The sequence below is a fragment of the Hyperolius riggenbachi genome, chromosome 9 (genome assembly GCF_040937935.1).
Source record: "Hyperolius riggenbachi isolate aHypRig1 chromosome 9, aHypRig1.pri, whole genome shotgun sequence".
Lineage (NCBI taxonomy): Eukaryota > Metazoa > Chordata > Amphibia > Anura > Hyperoliidae > Hyperolius > Hyperolius riggenbachi.
Window position 1 is genome coordinate 48708768 of NC_090654.1, and position 15822 is coordinate 48724589.

Genomic DNA, 15822 nt, shown 5'->3' on the forward strand with positions numbered 1-15822 from the left:
AAAACCAATACAGCTGACAATCCAAAAAACACTATACCTACAGTAAAGCATGGTGGTGGAAGCATCCTGTGGTGGGGACTTTCTCTGCAGCAGGCACTGCGGCACTTGCTAGGATACAATGGAAAATAGATGGGGCAAAATAACATCAAATTATTGATGAAAAACCTGCTGTTCTGTGCTACAAAATTGTCAATGGGAAGAATGTTTAATTTGCAACATGACAATGACTCAAAACAAACTGCAAAACTTACCACATAGTGACTAAAGAAGGGGGGAAAAGGTGAATCTCCTTGTGTGGCATAGTAAGAGCCTCAGAGCCCAGAGTTAAACCCTATTGAAAATATGTGGAATAACTTGATTACATTCCACCAGCAACCAGCCAAGGCCCAGTTTGATTTAAACAAGTCTGTAAAGTACTAAAAATAGTGGGGGGAAATTGGGAGAATAGTTTCCCAAAAGACTTAAGGCTTTAAAATCCAAAAGTATCTGTATTTCTACTAATTACTGACACAGGAAGGTGATTATTTACCATGTTAGTGATTCCGTGTTTTCTTTTTTTCAATTAACTTTTTTCAAACGGTTGTTTTTATATATTTTTTTGACTGTTATTCGTTGCATTGAGTAAATATTGCAGGAATAATATTTTTTCCATTCAATGTATAAAATGTGAATGTTTAGGTAGGTTTAGTACTCAATAAAATGGTTTAAAAGTTTCCATTTTTAACCAAAAAAATATGAAACATTTCAAATGAATGTGTTTCGTTTCTTGAGCTCTACCAGCTAAGATGCCTGGCAAGTATGACATTGCGTAGTCTTGAGATTTGGTTTGGCACACGTAGTTCTGTTTCATTTGTAAACACTGTATTGTTCCTGTCTATGCAGAGTGGAATTGAAGTGGATAAACTTCTAGAGATGAAGAAAAAAGCATTAAAAAGGGAAGCTGAACTGAAGAAGAAAGCAGAAAAACAGGCAAAGAAAGAGATGAAGCGGAAGAAAGAAGAGGCGACTCTGAAGAAGGAAGAGGTGACTCTAAAAAAAGTGAGAAAGGTGGGTGAGGCCCATGAAATTGTTTTGTAAAACCCAGAGTATAAAGAGGTGTCCTCTGCTCTTCAGCTGGTGACCGGATGGGTCAGCAGGGAGGACCATTGTTAAGCCCCTCCCCACACTTGCCCACCTATACACACCAGACTGAGCTCTAGAGCGCTGAGCATTGCCGGTGACCCCTTTCACTCAGGTCACTGCTTCTGCAGCCTGCTACCCTTGGGCCAGAGGCACAGGAACCACTAGACAAATAAACTTTTTTTTACCCTCGGCTGTCAGCCTCCTGAACTCCCTACATGCACTGCCCGTTAGGGCAGCTCAAATCCGAATCCGGGAGATACCCGTATAGTTGCTATCCGGATATCTCCCAGTAAACCTGCACGGTGGGTGGGGTCAAGCTTACCTGTCTGACGTCTTCTTAATCCGTTCCTGGCACCTCCCACGATGCGTTCCACACGCATCACGTGACTACAAACACTTCCTCCTTCAACCCGGAAGGAGAAAGCGTTTGTAGTCACGTGACCGCCTTGTGGAACGCATCGTGGGAGGCGCCAGGGACGGACGAAGAAGTTGTCAGACAGGTAAGCTTGACCCGCCCACCCCGTGCAGGTTTACTGGGAGATATCCGGATAGCAACTATCCGGGTATCTCCCGGATTCGGATTTGAGCAGCCCTACTTGCCCGTAGCTGAGGCCAACCAGCCAACCTACCCACAAGAACAATTGATCTGACTTTTACATGTATCTTTTTGTGAAATGTTTTGTATGATGTATACTGTGGTTTTTGGCTTAATTAGCTTCATGTTGCGCACCTATCTTTCCATTTCTATCTTCTACTTAAAGAAACACTGAAGTCTCCTAAAATACAGCTTTTTATTGCAAAAAGCTGTTCAACATTATTGCCCTAACTATTGCCCTAACTAAAATGCCGCATCCCGCAGCTGAAATCTAACTAAATCCCACCAAACTCCCCTCGCAAAATCCAGGACTTCCTTGGTCGTGGATTTTGCTGCCCTGTGCGCTTCTGTGGGAGGCATAGCTTTCAGCTGCAGCTCTGCCTCCTTACGCGTCTATCAGCGCGTATCTCCGCCTCTCCCCCACCCCTCACAGTGAAAGAAAACTGAGAGGGGGGGCGGAGGCGGCGAGCCGTGCTGATAGACGCGTGTAGAGGCAGAGCTGCAGCTGATAACTCTGCCTCTCACGGAAGCGCTGTCCGCAGTGTGCCCCACGGAGTTTGGGGGGGATTTAGTTAGATTTCAGCTGCGGGGATGCGGCATTTTAGTTAGGGCAATAATGTTGAGCAGCTTTTTACAATAAAAAGCTGTATTTTAGGAGACTTCAGAGTCTCTTTAAAGAGACACTGAAGCGGGAAAAAAATTATGATATAATGAATTAATTGTGTAGTACGGATAATTATTACTAGAATATTAGAAGCAAAGAAAATATCCTCATATTTTTATTTTCAGTTATATAGTGGGTTTTTTTTTTTTATAACATTGCATCATTCTCTAATATTTGCAGTTTCCCCGATACTCAATATTCTAAATGATTTTTACAGAGCAGGCTGTGAACTTTTGACCTGTCCTGAACTGTTCTCTGCAGAAGAAAAAGCCTGACAGCTGAGATAATGAACTTCAGATAACAGAGCTCTCTGCCACTTTGAAATTCATGGAGCTGAATGGCTTGTTTTGCATAGATAACAACTAGAGTGTCTTAACTCTTCCTGTACTGTAAACCATATTAGACGTATGTCTTCTCCCAATGTTTTATTCCTTAGCTGTACTACACATACAAATCATTATATCATACGCTTATTTTCACTTCAGTGTCTCTTTAAGCTTTGTATTGTGCCAAACCCCATTGCGGACATGACCCAGTCATGCTTGACGAAATAACCTATTCTGATTCTGAGGTGTTCCCACCAAAATAGTCGCTTTCTTTCCTGAAATCGTACAAGATAAGAAAATTGTTGTGGTGCCTGTAATAGCATCCTCCAGTCACCTCCTCACCCTTCTCTACCGGTTGAACAAGGAACTGGGCAAGCAGCATGTTTGTACAATGATCATTCCAAAAATTTCAACTCGATAGCTTTTTGATGAAATTATAGTTTTAGGTGTAAATTACCTTAGGTGTTTACATAGCCTTACATAGCTTAGGTGTAAATTACCTTAGGTGTTTACATAGGCTTACATAGCTTAAAGAGTAACTGTCAGGCTGCAGAAGCTAATTTAAACCTCTATTCTCCTGTGTTAAACAGTTTAGAAGGAAGCCCAAAAGCCATTAGTGAAGATAAAAATCTCAGTTACCTTTGATGTGTGCTTATCAGTAAGGCTGTTAAAACCCAAGAGGACGCAAGCCGCATACTATACTGCAAAGCATTCTGGGGCCCTCCCCTCGGCTGCTAATGAGACGTTACAGCAGCTTGTAATCAGTCCAGCGCGTAGCACTGATAAATCTCCGGGCAGAGTACACTGCAGGAGTCAGCTATTGTTCCTAGCCACATGGCTCATTAATATTCACTGCACACTGTGTTGTTCAAGTACGAGCTTATCTGTGATCAGGAAGCAGGCAGGACATGACGACACATTTGACAGAAAAACATGGAGCCTGCCATGAGCTGTCAGGAGCATCTATCTCTGCATATACTATATACAAATTCTGTGAAATCCAAACGTGGACAGTGAAATGCATATGTAATGTAAGTACAGCCAATCTTTAGCTACTGATATATGTGTTTATTTTCTCTGAGACCTTATACCTAACAGCTCCTCTTTAAACTACACTTACATCCAGCTATTTATGGAGTGAGCCTCAGGCCTAATACTGGACATACACGGCTTGATTCTGAGCCATTTAGATGGCTCGATAGATAATTTCCGACATGTCCGATCTCCAGCCCAACCGTTTCGCCGCTCGATTCTGCATTAAAGACGATGCAAAGAGATAAGAGAATCGATCAGGGAATCTATCGAGCGGGAGAATCGAGCGGCAAAATCGAGCCGTGTATGCCCAGCATAAGACATACACTGTGCCCACCCCATTTTTTTAGCCATACACACTATAATCTGCTATGAGCCAGTTGAGGGTTGCAAAGTCTTTCCACCTAATACCAGTAAATATGTACATGTCTGTCACATTTTACCGATAAGTTTACTAATTTGATTGGAATAATTAGGTGTGTACAAATATTTATACTTTTTACTTATTTGTTGTTCCTGTGTACTTTATACGGTCATACTGGCTTAGGTGCGGTATGACCATGCCTGACTGTTGTATTGGATTGTTGAGGCTATTTTTGGACTATAATAGCCTTTAGACCTGGGTTTATAAATGCCTAATGATAGTCCACTTAGATCCTTACAGGGTGCAGATATAGCAGGTGGGGATTTCATTTTTTTGATTACTGTAACCTGTTAATGTGGCAACTATCCTTTTGGGGAAATGTATTTCTTGTTTTCGAAGTGGTTAATTGTCTTCTATTTGATATTCAACATGGGGAAAAAAACTTTCATGCTGCACAAAAATAATAAAAATGAAATGGAAATATGACAAAAGTGTGGACACTAGGGATGGACACTGGGATTCTAATAATTCAGAGTTCATGCAAATAATATGCAAATGTAATGAGCTTGAAAAGGAACTTATCAAATTCAGTAGCTGCTGCTTTTAACTGGTGTATTTACACAGGGCTGTCTCTAGTAAAAAAAGGGTCCCCCAGGCAAGATTAAGCTGGGGTTATCCAGACAGATTGCCCCCTTCCCCCCCCCCCCTTCCCGACCAAAAAGTGGCATTAAGGGCCCTTTGTTGCCACCAAATCTCCCTCCAGGGCCCCTGAGCCAGGCCACCCCCTCTCCCCAGATCACGCCCCAACTTAACTTGCCCTCGGGGCCCCTGCAATGTCTTCGGCAGAGTAGAGTCTTGCCTCACCTGGCAGGCGCGCTCCTCGGTCAGTCCATTATTGCTCCATTGCAGGATCCCTGGGAACACAGGGAAATTTGGGGGGGGGGGCCTACAGACTCTGGGACCCTAGGGCAATTGCCCCCTTTGCCTCTATGGAAGCGCTGGCCCTGTATTTACAACTTGCATACGTTAACATAACATTTGCATCAATTTGAAATGATTCACATCTGATCATCCCTAGTATGTGATCCTGTGTTCACTTCTTCTAGATTGCTGAACATGAATCGGACGCTATTACCAGTGTGAGTATGGTGGATCCAGCCAATCAGAATGCAGCAGACCATGAGACCTTAGAAAACAGCAGCTGCCTGGAGCACCGCCCTCCTTCTATCCACTCCCTCATCCTGGATCTGAGCACCGTCAGCTTCCTGGACACCGTCAGCATCAAGATGCTAAAAAATGTAAGCATGGAACCTGCCTGCCCAGTTCTGAAGAACCAGCTACATTTGGGCCTTCACAAATAATGGGTGACACTTTGTATAGTTTTACTATGCGTTTAGATTTAGTACACTAGGTGTCCTCTTAATTGGTTCGGGGCCGCATGTAGTGAAAACTATGCTGCACTTGTGGCTGCTTATAGAGAAACCGTAACCCAGGATTGAACTGCAGTAGCAGATGCCCCCTTTCCCATGGGAAATATTTTCCTTTTCTCAAACAGTTCATCAGGGGGCTCTGTATGGCTGATGCTGTGATGAAACCCCTCCCACAGTGTGATGTCAGGACCATGGTCCTGACATCACACTGTGGGAGCCTTGTTGCATAGTGGGAATGAACAGCTGTTTACAGCCAAAAATGCATCATCTCTTTCCACAGACATCACCTGCCAGCAGTAAAAATGTCACCATGGGATAAATGTTGGAATGTAAATCGGGGAGAGGAAAGAATTTACAATGGGAAAACACTGACTAAATCATTTATAAATACTGTAATTCTTGTAAAAATTAAGCACTTTTTTCATTACGTTATTTTCTTTGCAGTTCTTCTTTAAGCCTGATGTGGCGTAGTTTTAATGCTGCCTGAGTACAGGGTGCAGTAGCACATTCCCCCTCCTCCCCGTCCTGTCCCGAGGCCCAGCTGTACAAGATGCTACCATTTATAGTGAATTGTATATATGCTTCCATTGGCGAAGCGAAACATGTTGGTTTTTTCTTGGTCACTGTGTACTTATTTAGGATGTTGGGTGGAGTGGAACATATATTGTCCTTACAGTCACCTAGAGGATTATTAGGAACACCATACTAATACGGTGTTTGACCCCCTTTTGCCTTCAGAACTGCCTTAATTCTACGTGGCATTGATTCAACAAGGTGCTGAAAGCATTCTTTAGAAATGTTGGCCCGTATTGATAGGATAGCATCTTGCAGTTGATGGAGATTTGTGGGATGCACATCCAGGGCATGAAGCTCCTGTTCCATCACATTCCAAAGATGCTCTATTGGGTTGAGATCTGGTGACTGTGGTGGCCATTTTAATACAGTGAACGTATTGTCATGTTCAAGAAACCAATTTGAAATCATTCGATGTGACATGGTGCATTATCCTGCTGTAGTAGCCATCAGAGGATGGGTACATGGTGGTCATGAAGGGATGGACATGGTCAGAAACAATACTCATAGCCCATGGCATATAAATGATGCCCAATTGGCACTAAGGGGCCTAAAGTGTGCCAAGAAAACATCCCCCACACCAACAAGGCATGATGGATCCATGTTCTCATTCTGTTTACGCCAAATTCTGATTGTATCAAGACTCATCAGACCGCCGCCGAGTCACATGTGAAAGAATCACGAGCAGGAGAGAGATGCACGGCGGTGGCTGCTCTGCGGTGGTGGCGCTGGAAGTGTGTAGATGTATTCCGCTCCCGCTCTCTCTCTCCGTGCCAGCTGTTTGGGGTGAGAAGATATCGGCACCTGGTCCTGGGGGGTCGGACAGACATCTGCTCTTGGGGGGGGGAGCGGACAGACATCGGCACCTGCTCCTGGGGGGGGGAGAGGGGGTCGGGCAGACATCGGCACCTGGTCCTGGGGGGGAGAGGGGGGTCGGGCAGACATGGGCATGCTCTGCATGCTCTGCAGTATCTGTTATGCGGCTTTGCGTCCTCCTTAGGAGCTTGGAGAAAAGGCTGAATGATAGCCACACAGTAAAAAAATTAGATTGCTTTTTAACTTCAGCATTGCCTTTTTGGCTCCCTTACAAACTATTTAACACATTGCAATAGAGATTTAAATTAGATTTTTTGGGCTAACAGTTTCTTTAATGTGTACAGCATCTTTGTGTGCAGCATCTTGCAAAGATTTTATCTGATGGGGAGTGCAGGTCCATAGAATAGACTGTGTAGAGTATGGCTCTCATACTACATGGAAGGGGGTAAAATTGGTCTGTGATCTTGCCTTTTCCAAAGACTTTTATCTCAAATGTGTATGCAACATTATGCCCTGTGCTTAAAGCCTAAATGGTTCCTTTACCATGCTAGTTGGAGCAGTTACCTCTATATGTTGTTGCTAGCCTTGGATTTTTAACATTTTGTTTTAAAAGTTACATTTTAAATAGTAATCTCTTGGTAAGCATACTAGTGATGGTCAAGTAGATGCAATAACTTCGAGTTGATGCAAATTTGTGCACATTTTTATGCAAATATAGGCAGTTTGAAAATGTGCATACATTTGCATCAACTCAGTTATTTGCATCTACTTGACCATCGAAGTTATTTGCATCTACTTGACCATCACTAAAGGATACCTCTTATTTGTTAAAGTAGAGCCGAACTCTTGCACAGGACAGAAGAAAACATAGAGAAATGCACCCTGTGTGTATTTTGAGAGTTTAGCCTGTCTAATTCCTCCTTAATCACAAGTGAAATTTTATCTCTCCAGTCTGGGCCTTCTGCGCATGTGCGAGAGCTCTGCGTAGAAGACCCAGACAGGACCCAACTGAGCTGTTACCGGGGCTGATCGCGGCTGAATGGCAGACCGCAGAAGGACGGTGTGGGACTCAGACGAGCTTATGGGGCTGGAGGAAGCCCTGGGTAAGCATCAAATCTTTACTTGATTTGATCTCTGGTACACTTTTATTATGCTGTTGTGTATCGTTTAGAGCCGAGAGGAAGATCTGAGTTCAGGTCCGCTTTAATACATCCATATCCTTGTGTTGTTATCGTAGTAACATGACAGAATATCTGCCTCTAAACTTCTTTTCCGTGTATTCTAGCTATTTCGTGATTTCCAAGAAATCGATGTAAAGGTGTATCTCGTGGGATGTCACGGTAAGAGCGGTGGAAGCAGACGTAACTACCAACGTGTTACAATGTGCTCGGAATGGGGGGGATGCTAATAAGTGAATAAATGCCAATCTCATTAGTAAGACTTTAACCTTTAATGTGGATCATAAAAAGCATAAACAGGCAACATGTTCGCATCCATTTATGTATTCTAATTACATAAAATTAAGTGGTTACATCAATAATTCCCATCCAGCCTCCATTTTATTAATGAGTCGTCGGCTCTGAATACCGCCGTAAAATTAATAAGATTGTGACTATGCAAATGAATGATGTAACAACTTAATTTTATGTAATTGGAATGCATATATGGATGTGGAAACGTTCCGGTGTTTATGCTTTTTTTTTATAGACCCAATTAAAGGTGACGTCTTACTAATGAGATTGCCATTTACACGCCCAACACCTTACACACAATTGCTGCCGCATAAAAACTTCCATCCGATTTTTCCCTGGAATATCCAGGTGGGGCCGTAACTATAAATCATGGTGCCCCCCCAGCAAATGTGCACATTCTTTCCCTTGGCTACCCCTGGTGACCCTCACAGCCTGGGGGCCCATCTCACAAGGGTCATAAAACAAGCATGGCCATCAAAATCTTCACACCCATAACAAGTGTAGCCACAAAACCACCTGATCTGAAGGATGGTCCCCTGTATCAGATTGAGTAAAGTAGTAGATGGGGACCCCCTTACAGCTCTGAGCCCCCCATCAGTAGCAGGGACTGCTCCCCTCTTGTTTCAAGCCAAGGTTTTACTGTTGAATCAAAGTACACCAACAACGCTGCGCTCAATCAGCATATAATTAGCTATATAAAAGTCATATATCCATATACTAAATCACCAATTAGTGAGTAAGTAAATAATTTCATTAACAAGAACACATAAAAGGTCCATAAACTCCTATCATGTGGAGCGCTCCTGTAAAATGTGTGTGTCCATCAACAGAAAAATCTTCATAAAGAAACAGTCAGCGCTTCAAGTGTTGATGCAAGGAGCCTTTAGCTTAACATTCAATCCAATGTCATTCAGCGATATTAGGGATTCCCCCCATCAGGTGTGAACTCACCAGATATGAAGACCATCAAGGCCGAGTCGTACATCTGGGGTATAGGCCACCCCACAGCCTCTCTGGCAAGCCTCCTCCCGGTCAGTCAGGTGACCCAAACATATGATGCTGTTAATATGACAGAAAAAAAGCTCCTCATCGCGTAAAAGTCCTTATAAAGTGTATTTAAAAATTATGTTTTCCATAAAAATCATGGACACAAGTCCATAAATATAGCCAGCATAAGTCACTTACAGCTCAGCTCTTAGGGCCCGTTTCCACCATAGCGTTGCGGAATCGCCTGCATTCCACCGCGTTTTTGCCGCGATTTCGCATGCGATTCCGCATAGGTAAGGCTGTATGCGAATTTAACCATGTCACTGCCTGAGTAAATTAACATTAATACCTATGCGAAATCGCATGCGATTTCGCGGCAAAAAACGCATGGTCACCCCGCATGCGATTTCCCTATTAGTTACATTTGCGGCGATTCGCGCACATTCCTTCTGCACGCGAAATCTGACGGCCCTGCCGTGCAGATTTCTGCCGCACCAAAAAACGCTGCTGCAGCCGCACAAGTGGAAACAGCCCCATCCACTTACATTGCCTATGCGAATCCGCGTGCAGTGCCCGCATGCGGATTCGCTATAGTGGAAACGAGCCCTTAAGAGCACATGGGGAATGCTTAAGGCAGATCCGTATGAAGCTGACAAACGCCAAGCTCCCTGCCAATGTCAGCTAACCAGCTTGGACAAAGTGACAGACCGCCGGAAAAAAGTTAAAACCAGCAGCGTGCAGACTCCAGCCGCGTCCGACCGGGAAACACGAGTGACGTCACGCCGTAGCTCCGCCCAACGTTTCGTTGCTATGGCAACTCATCAGGGGCACGGAGCTACGGCTAGTGACGTCTTAAATAGGAAGAAGAGGATATATCTGCGCCCAGTACTACATCAGCTCATCTTGCGAGCACCAAAAGGTTAAAGCGCTAGTGGCCGCTGTTGCGACAATATGAGAGCTCTAATGAATGAATTAAACGCAGCTTCATACAGATGCCCACTGCATACCCCGTACATTGCATTATACGAGGAATATCCCCTACTCAAACATGTAGGTATCATCAGTTAAGAAAAAATGTATTATACTAGAAATCAAACGATGATCATAATACGTATATCTATAAATCCCCCCTTTAGGCTAGCATCAATAGCCAATCTCCACAATAGGCGAATATAGTGACAGTAAATAACGTTACTAATAATTTCCATCACAATCAGCAATTACATGTATGCAATCAACTCCTTCTACGCAGAGCCGGATTAAGGCTAAATGGGGCCCTAAGCAAAGTAACTGATTTGGGCCCCCCCATCATGTCGTAATAGAATCAGAAGATGCAGCTGCACAGCAATATGCCGCACACACCGGGCAGCCGAGCTACTGGTTGCTATGGGCAACAGCACGCTTTCCTCTGTGGGTGCACAATGCAGGGAATAGCAGCGGCAAAATGCAGCGTGAGAGATGAATGGCTGGGACATTTGCACTCAGAGGCTGGGGCACCCCTGCTGTGAGGAGGGTGCCAGATATCACAGCAGCAGCACTTTCCCCCTGCATCTCCAGCCTGGCAATAGCAGAACGCTCTGGACACCGCCAAACCGGAAGCCGTTCCCCAGACAGAATTACATAACCACTCCCACCACCGAACAACCAATTTCCTCCCAAGCTAGACAGCCACCATGCAGCCTCCATCCCAGTGAATATGATAGTCCAGCAGAGAAGGCAGCCGCAGTGGGGGAGAATGACAGCACCAGATGACTTACATTCACCTATTGCAATCCAAGCAATAGAGGTCCCATCATCCGGAGCCCATCTGTCTCCTCTAGAGTGCTGCCGCTCTGTTACTACTACTATTACTACTTCCTACTTCCTGTTTGATCTGAGAATCAGGAAGTTCAGAGCGAGCGGCTGCACTGTAGAAGAGACCGATGGGTTTCAGATGACGGGATCTCTATCGCTTGGATCATGGATAGGTGAGTGAGCGTTTGCCATCTGCTGCTATCATTCTTGCTGCAGCTGTGGTTCTCTGTGGGAAGGGAGGGTGGAGTGGGCAGCGGCAGAGCGCACAGTAGCAGGAGGGGGACCTAGGAGGAGAGCCTGGCTCTGAAGACAATCAGCAGCGCACGGCATCATTTGACAAGACAAGACAAATAACATTTATATCGCGCTTTTCTCCTGGTGGACTCAAAGCGCCAGAGCTGCAGCCACTAGGACGCGCCCTATAGGCAGTAGGAGTGTTAGAGAGACTTGCCTACGATCTCCTACTGAATAGGTGCTGGCTTACTGAACAGGCTAAGCAGAGATTCGAACCCTGGTCTCCTGTGTCAGCGGCAGAGCCCTTAAAGGGACTCCAAGCAGTGCCTGTGGATATGCCTTTAAGCATACCCACAACTAATTCATTACATCCTCACACCTACCAGCATGATGTTTGTAATTATATCCCCCTGGGTTCCTTATATTTCATTGCATTGTGCTGAATCGAGCTGCCAACTTTGGAGAAAACAATAAGAGTTGTGTCTGGGCACACCATTTCAAGGTAGGGTGCCTGGTATTGTGGTATAGGCAAACCACCAAAGCATAAGTCCAAAATTCAAATATACCAGCACTCCAGTTTTCTCAAAGAATCACGCTCTTTTATTGAGCTAGCATGTCCACAAACATGACCGACAATTGTTTCGGGGCCTCGCAGGGTCCCCCTTTCTCAAGGCGTATGTGGTTACAATCAAACTTCCAAATGCAACTAATATATATATCACTAATCCCCTATGTCCCCACCCCAAACCATGGTGAAAAGGTGATGTCATCTCCTCTGCTCCAAACAACAACATATATACATTATGTCAAATGTTCACTCATCTATGCCATTAGTGATTCTACTTTGAACTTCAGTGTACACAGTGCTACTGAGTTATATATATCTACCTGTCACAGTATCTCCTCGCGGTGCCCCCGCTGTAATCCATGCTGATTGACACCACCATTCAAATGTAAATAACCGTCGGGGAGCCGTTGCCCGTCATGACTGGCAGCTTCACTTGTAACTGATCCCGTATCAGGCTCCGTTCGCGCCGCTGGCCACGCCCATCTGCTCCGTGACTGGTTGGTATCATCAAACCAATCACTATGCGGCATTCCATTGCTGCCCGGCAACTGGGGCCGCAAGGAGTCCTGGGATTGACTCCAGCGTTTCTCCCCGTTGCTAGGCTACACTAATGTAGCTCACGTGGGACTGTATACTACGGTGTCTCGTTTGCCTCATGATGAGGCTACAGCAGTGACACCCAGTGTCCTGTGGCCGTGATTTCGATCGCGAAAATATCGAAAACTAAAAGGCATAGAGCAGCCGTTTATATATCATTGGAAAGAGGAGAAAGAGAGCTTTAAAATGATATGCATCTTTCCATAGTTACTGCACTGCTCAGAGTCCCTTTAACCATTATACCATCCAGCCATACCATCCAGTGTAGAGACTGGGCACAGTTACATTTCCATACAATCCTCAAAAGTAACTGGATAAGTTCCCTGTTAAAGAAAACCTGTACTAAAAAAAAAATCCCCTGGGGGAAGCCTCAGGGTCCCAATGAGGCTTCCCCCATCCCTATAGCTGCAGGCAATCCAGTGCTGGCTCCCCTGAAGCGTCCCGGAATCCTCCCTCGACAAGCCTGACAAGGCTTGATATATTTACCTTGCCGGGATCCAGCGCAGTATCCCGGCAAGGGTAAAAAGGACTCGTGCCTGCGCAGTAGAGCGGATCGATCGGGTTTGGCTATTTCCATCTTAACCCAAAGGGAGATCAGCTAGTACGCCTGCGCTGGATCCCCGGAAGGTAAATATTTACATCGCCGCACTTCGGGGGGCTGCAGCTGGACAATGGAGGGACAGAGAAGAACGGGGGAAGCCTGGATAGAAGCCAGAGGCTTCCCCCTCACAGGTAAGTAACCCCCTAGGGGACTTTTTCTTAATTGCAGGTTTTCTTTAACCACTTAACGCCCACAGTGCTAACCCCCCCCTAAAGACCAGGCTTTTTTTTGCAGTGCTGCACTGTGCAGGCTTTTCAGCCTCTTGCACAGCGCAGCTTAGGTGCCCAGCGATCGGACTCACCTCCTTTTTTGTCCCTAAGGGGACATGCCACCGGAGGTGTCCGATCACTGTGGCCGTTTGTATTTTTTTTCCTGCCTCATCGAGGCTCTCTCTCTCCCCTTCCTCCCTTCCTCCCCGTCCCTCCTCCCCTCCGGTGTGTGGATTGGAACAGGACGGTGATCCGTCCTGTTCCGCCTCTCATAGGCATTTGCCTATGAGAGGACGGCGCTCCCCGGCCAATCAGAGGCCGAGATCGCCGATCTCGTACAGCGCTGCGCCCCCCGGCAGCGCTGTACGCTTGTAAACAAAGGGGATTTCTTTCACCTTACGTTTACAAGCAGCCTGCTAGCCGCGATCGGCGGCTAGCAGGCTATTCACGGAACTCCGTTCCGTGAAGTGGCAGGGAACGATCGCGCATGCGTGCGGCCATTCCCTGGGAAACTGCAGCCCCAGGACTTGACGCCAATTGGCGTTAGGCGGTCCTGGGGCTGCCGCCGCCTTCACGCCCTTGGCGTGAGGCGGTCTTTAAGTATTTAAAGCTATACACTATATACAAAAAAAAAAGGTTGGGGTGAGCCAACATACGGCAATGATTCTGTTACTTATAGTGAAAGTCTTGTTTACGTTTTTATTTTATACTATTTTACAATAACTGTTTTTGGATTGTGGAACGAATCAACTTGGTTTCCATTCATTCTTATGGGGAAATTCACTTTTGATATAGGATTACAAACATGTTTTCCGGAATGAATTATGCTCGCAAACCAAGGTTCCACTGTATCTAGGTAATACTAGTGTCATGGTAAAGAGTCTGGCTTATTTTATACAAACAAATGTGGTTCTTAAACTTGATCCAATTTCTTGGATGGTAGAAGCAGAATAATCACTGGATTTTTCCAACCTGGAGATAGTTTAGTGACCACCGTTTTACGCTTCTTTTAGAAAAGAGAAGTTGCATGTCTCCCAACTTTCAGAGCTGAGAAAGGATATTTTTAAAGTGGACCTTAAACTCTTGCACAGGACAGAAGGAAAACAGAGAAAAGCACCCTGTGTGTATTTAGAGAGTTTAGCCTGTTTAATTCCTCCTCATTTGTGACTAATCACAAGTTGTAATTTGATCTCTCCCTTGTGTCACATGACTGCCATGGCAGAGGTGGCAGATAAGCTCATTTGTAAACACAGGATGTTAACAATATGTCTTCTTCCACAAATCAGGTAGTAGCAGGGCCAGATTTGTACTCTTTACCGCCCTAGGCCACTGTCACCAGCCGGCCCTCTTCAGTATAGGTAGCAAGATGACCCTTCCCCATTTCCCTCTATTATAGGTAGCTTGATCACCCCCTCCCAGTATAGGTATCCAGATGACTCCTCCCCCTTTACCTCCAGTATTGGCAGCCAGATGACCCCTTCCCTCTAGTGTACGCAGCCAGATGATTCCTCCCCCTTTCCCTCAAGTATAGGTAGCCAGATGACTTTCTTAATTCCTTCCTCCCCCCCCCCCCCCTTCAGTATAGGTAGCCAGCTCGCCTTCACACCACAGCAGCCATCTGTGTCACTCATTTCTTCGCTCGTCTCCATTGCAAAAGCTTCCTCCTCCTTTCCGTCTCCAATGCTGTCCAAGTCCATAGCCACCGGCCACAATGCAAACAAGCACAGAGAGCAAGTTGGCTCCTGCACAGGCAGCTAGCAGCAGAGTACCGCTGTCTGGCTCCATCTAAAACACTGCTATAGCCCCAACCACACATTATGTCATCATGGCCCTCACACTGCCCTACCTCATCTCATGGGCATGGTTCTCATACCATCACTCCCCATGCCATGGCTTTGTTTGTCCTTCTCCTACCATACTTGTCATGCTTCCCATGCCCCCACCATACCTCCAGTCATGACCCCCTCTGGCCTCACCAAACCTCCAGTCATGACCCCCTCTGGCCTCACCAAACCTCCAGTCATGACCCCCTCTGGCCTCACCATACCTCCAGTCATGACCCCCTATACCCTCATCATTCCTTCAGCCATGGCACCCTCCACCCACAACGTACCTCCAGTCATGGACCCCTCTGCCCACACCATACTTCCAGTCAAGGCCCGCTCCAGCCTCGCCATACCTCCAGTTATGACCCAAATACCTCCAGTCATGGCCCCTCTGTCCTCACCAAACTTCCAGTAATGACCCCCTCTGCTCTCACCATACTTCCTGTAATGGCCCCCTCTGCCCTCACCATACTTCCAGTTATGACCCTTCTGCCCTCACCATACTTCCAGTAATGGATCCCTCTCTGCCCTCACCATACTTCCAGTTATGGATCCCTCTGCCCTTACCATACTTCCAGTAATGCCCCCTCTGCCCTCACCATACTTCCAGTT

At 45.8% G+C, this 15822-nt stretch overlaps 1 protein-coding gene across 2 annotated transcripts in view; it reads left to right on the forward strand.

Moving 5' to 3' along the window:
- The window catches only part of LOC137531581 (solute carrier family 26 member 6-like), a 66189-nt gene that overhangs the window by 46271 nt on the left and 4096 nt on the right, over window positions 1-15822 (forward strand). For both annotated transcript variants that reach the window (XM_068251526.1, XM_068251525.1), the window contains exons 16-18: window positions 883-1047; window positions 5210-5401; window positions 8208-8262. In XM_068251526.1, coding sequence (XP_068107627.1) covers window positions 883-1047; window positions 5210-5401; window positions 8208-8262 — 412 coding nt within the window. The remainder of the gene's footprint in view (window positions 1-882; window positions 1048-5209; window positions 5402-8207; window positions 8263-15822) is intronic.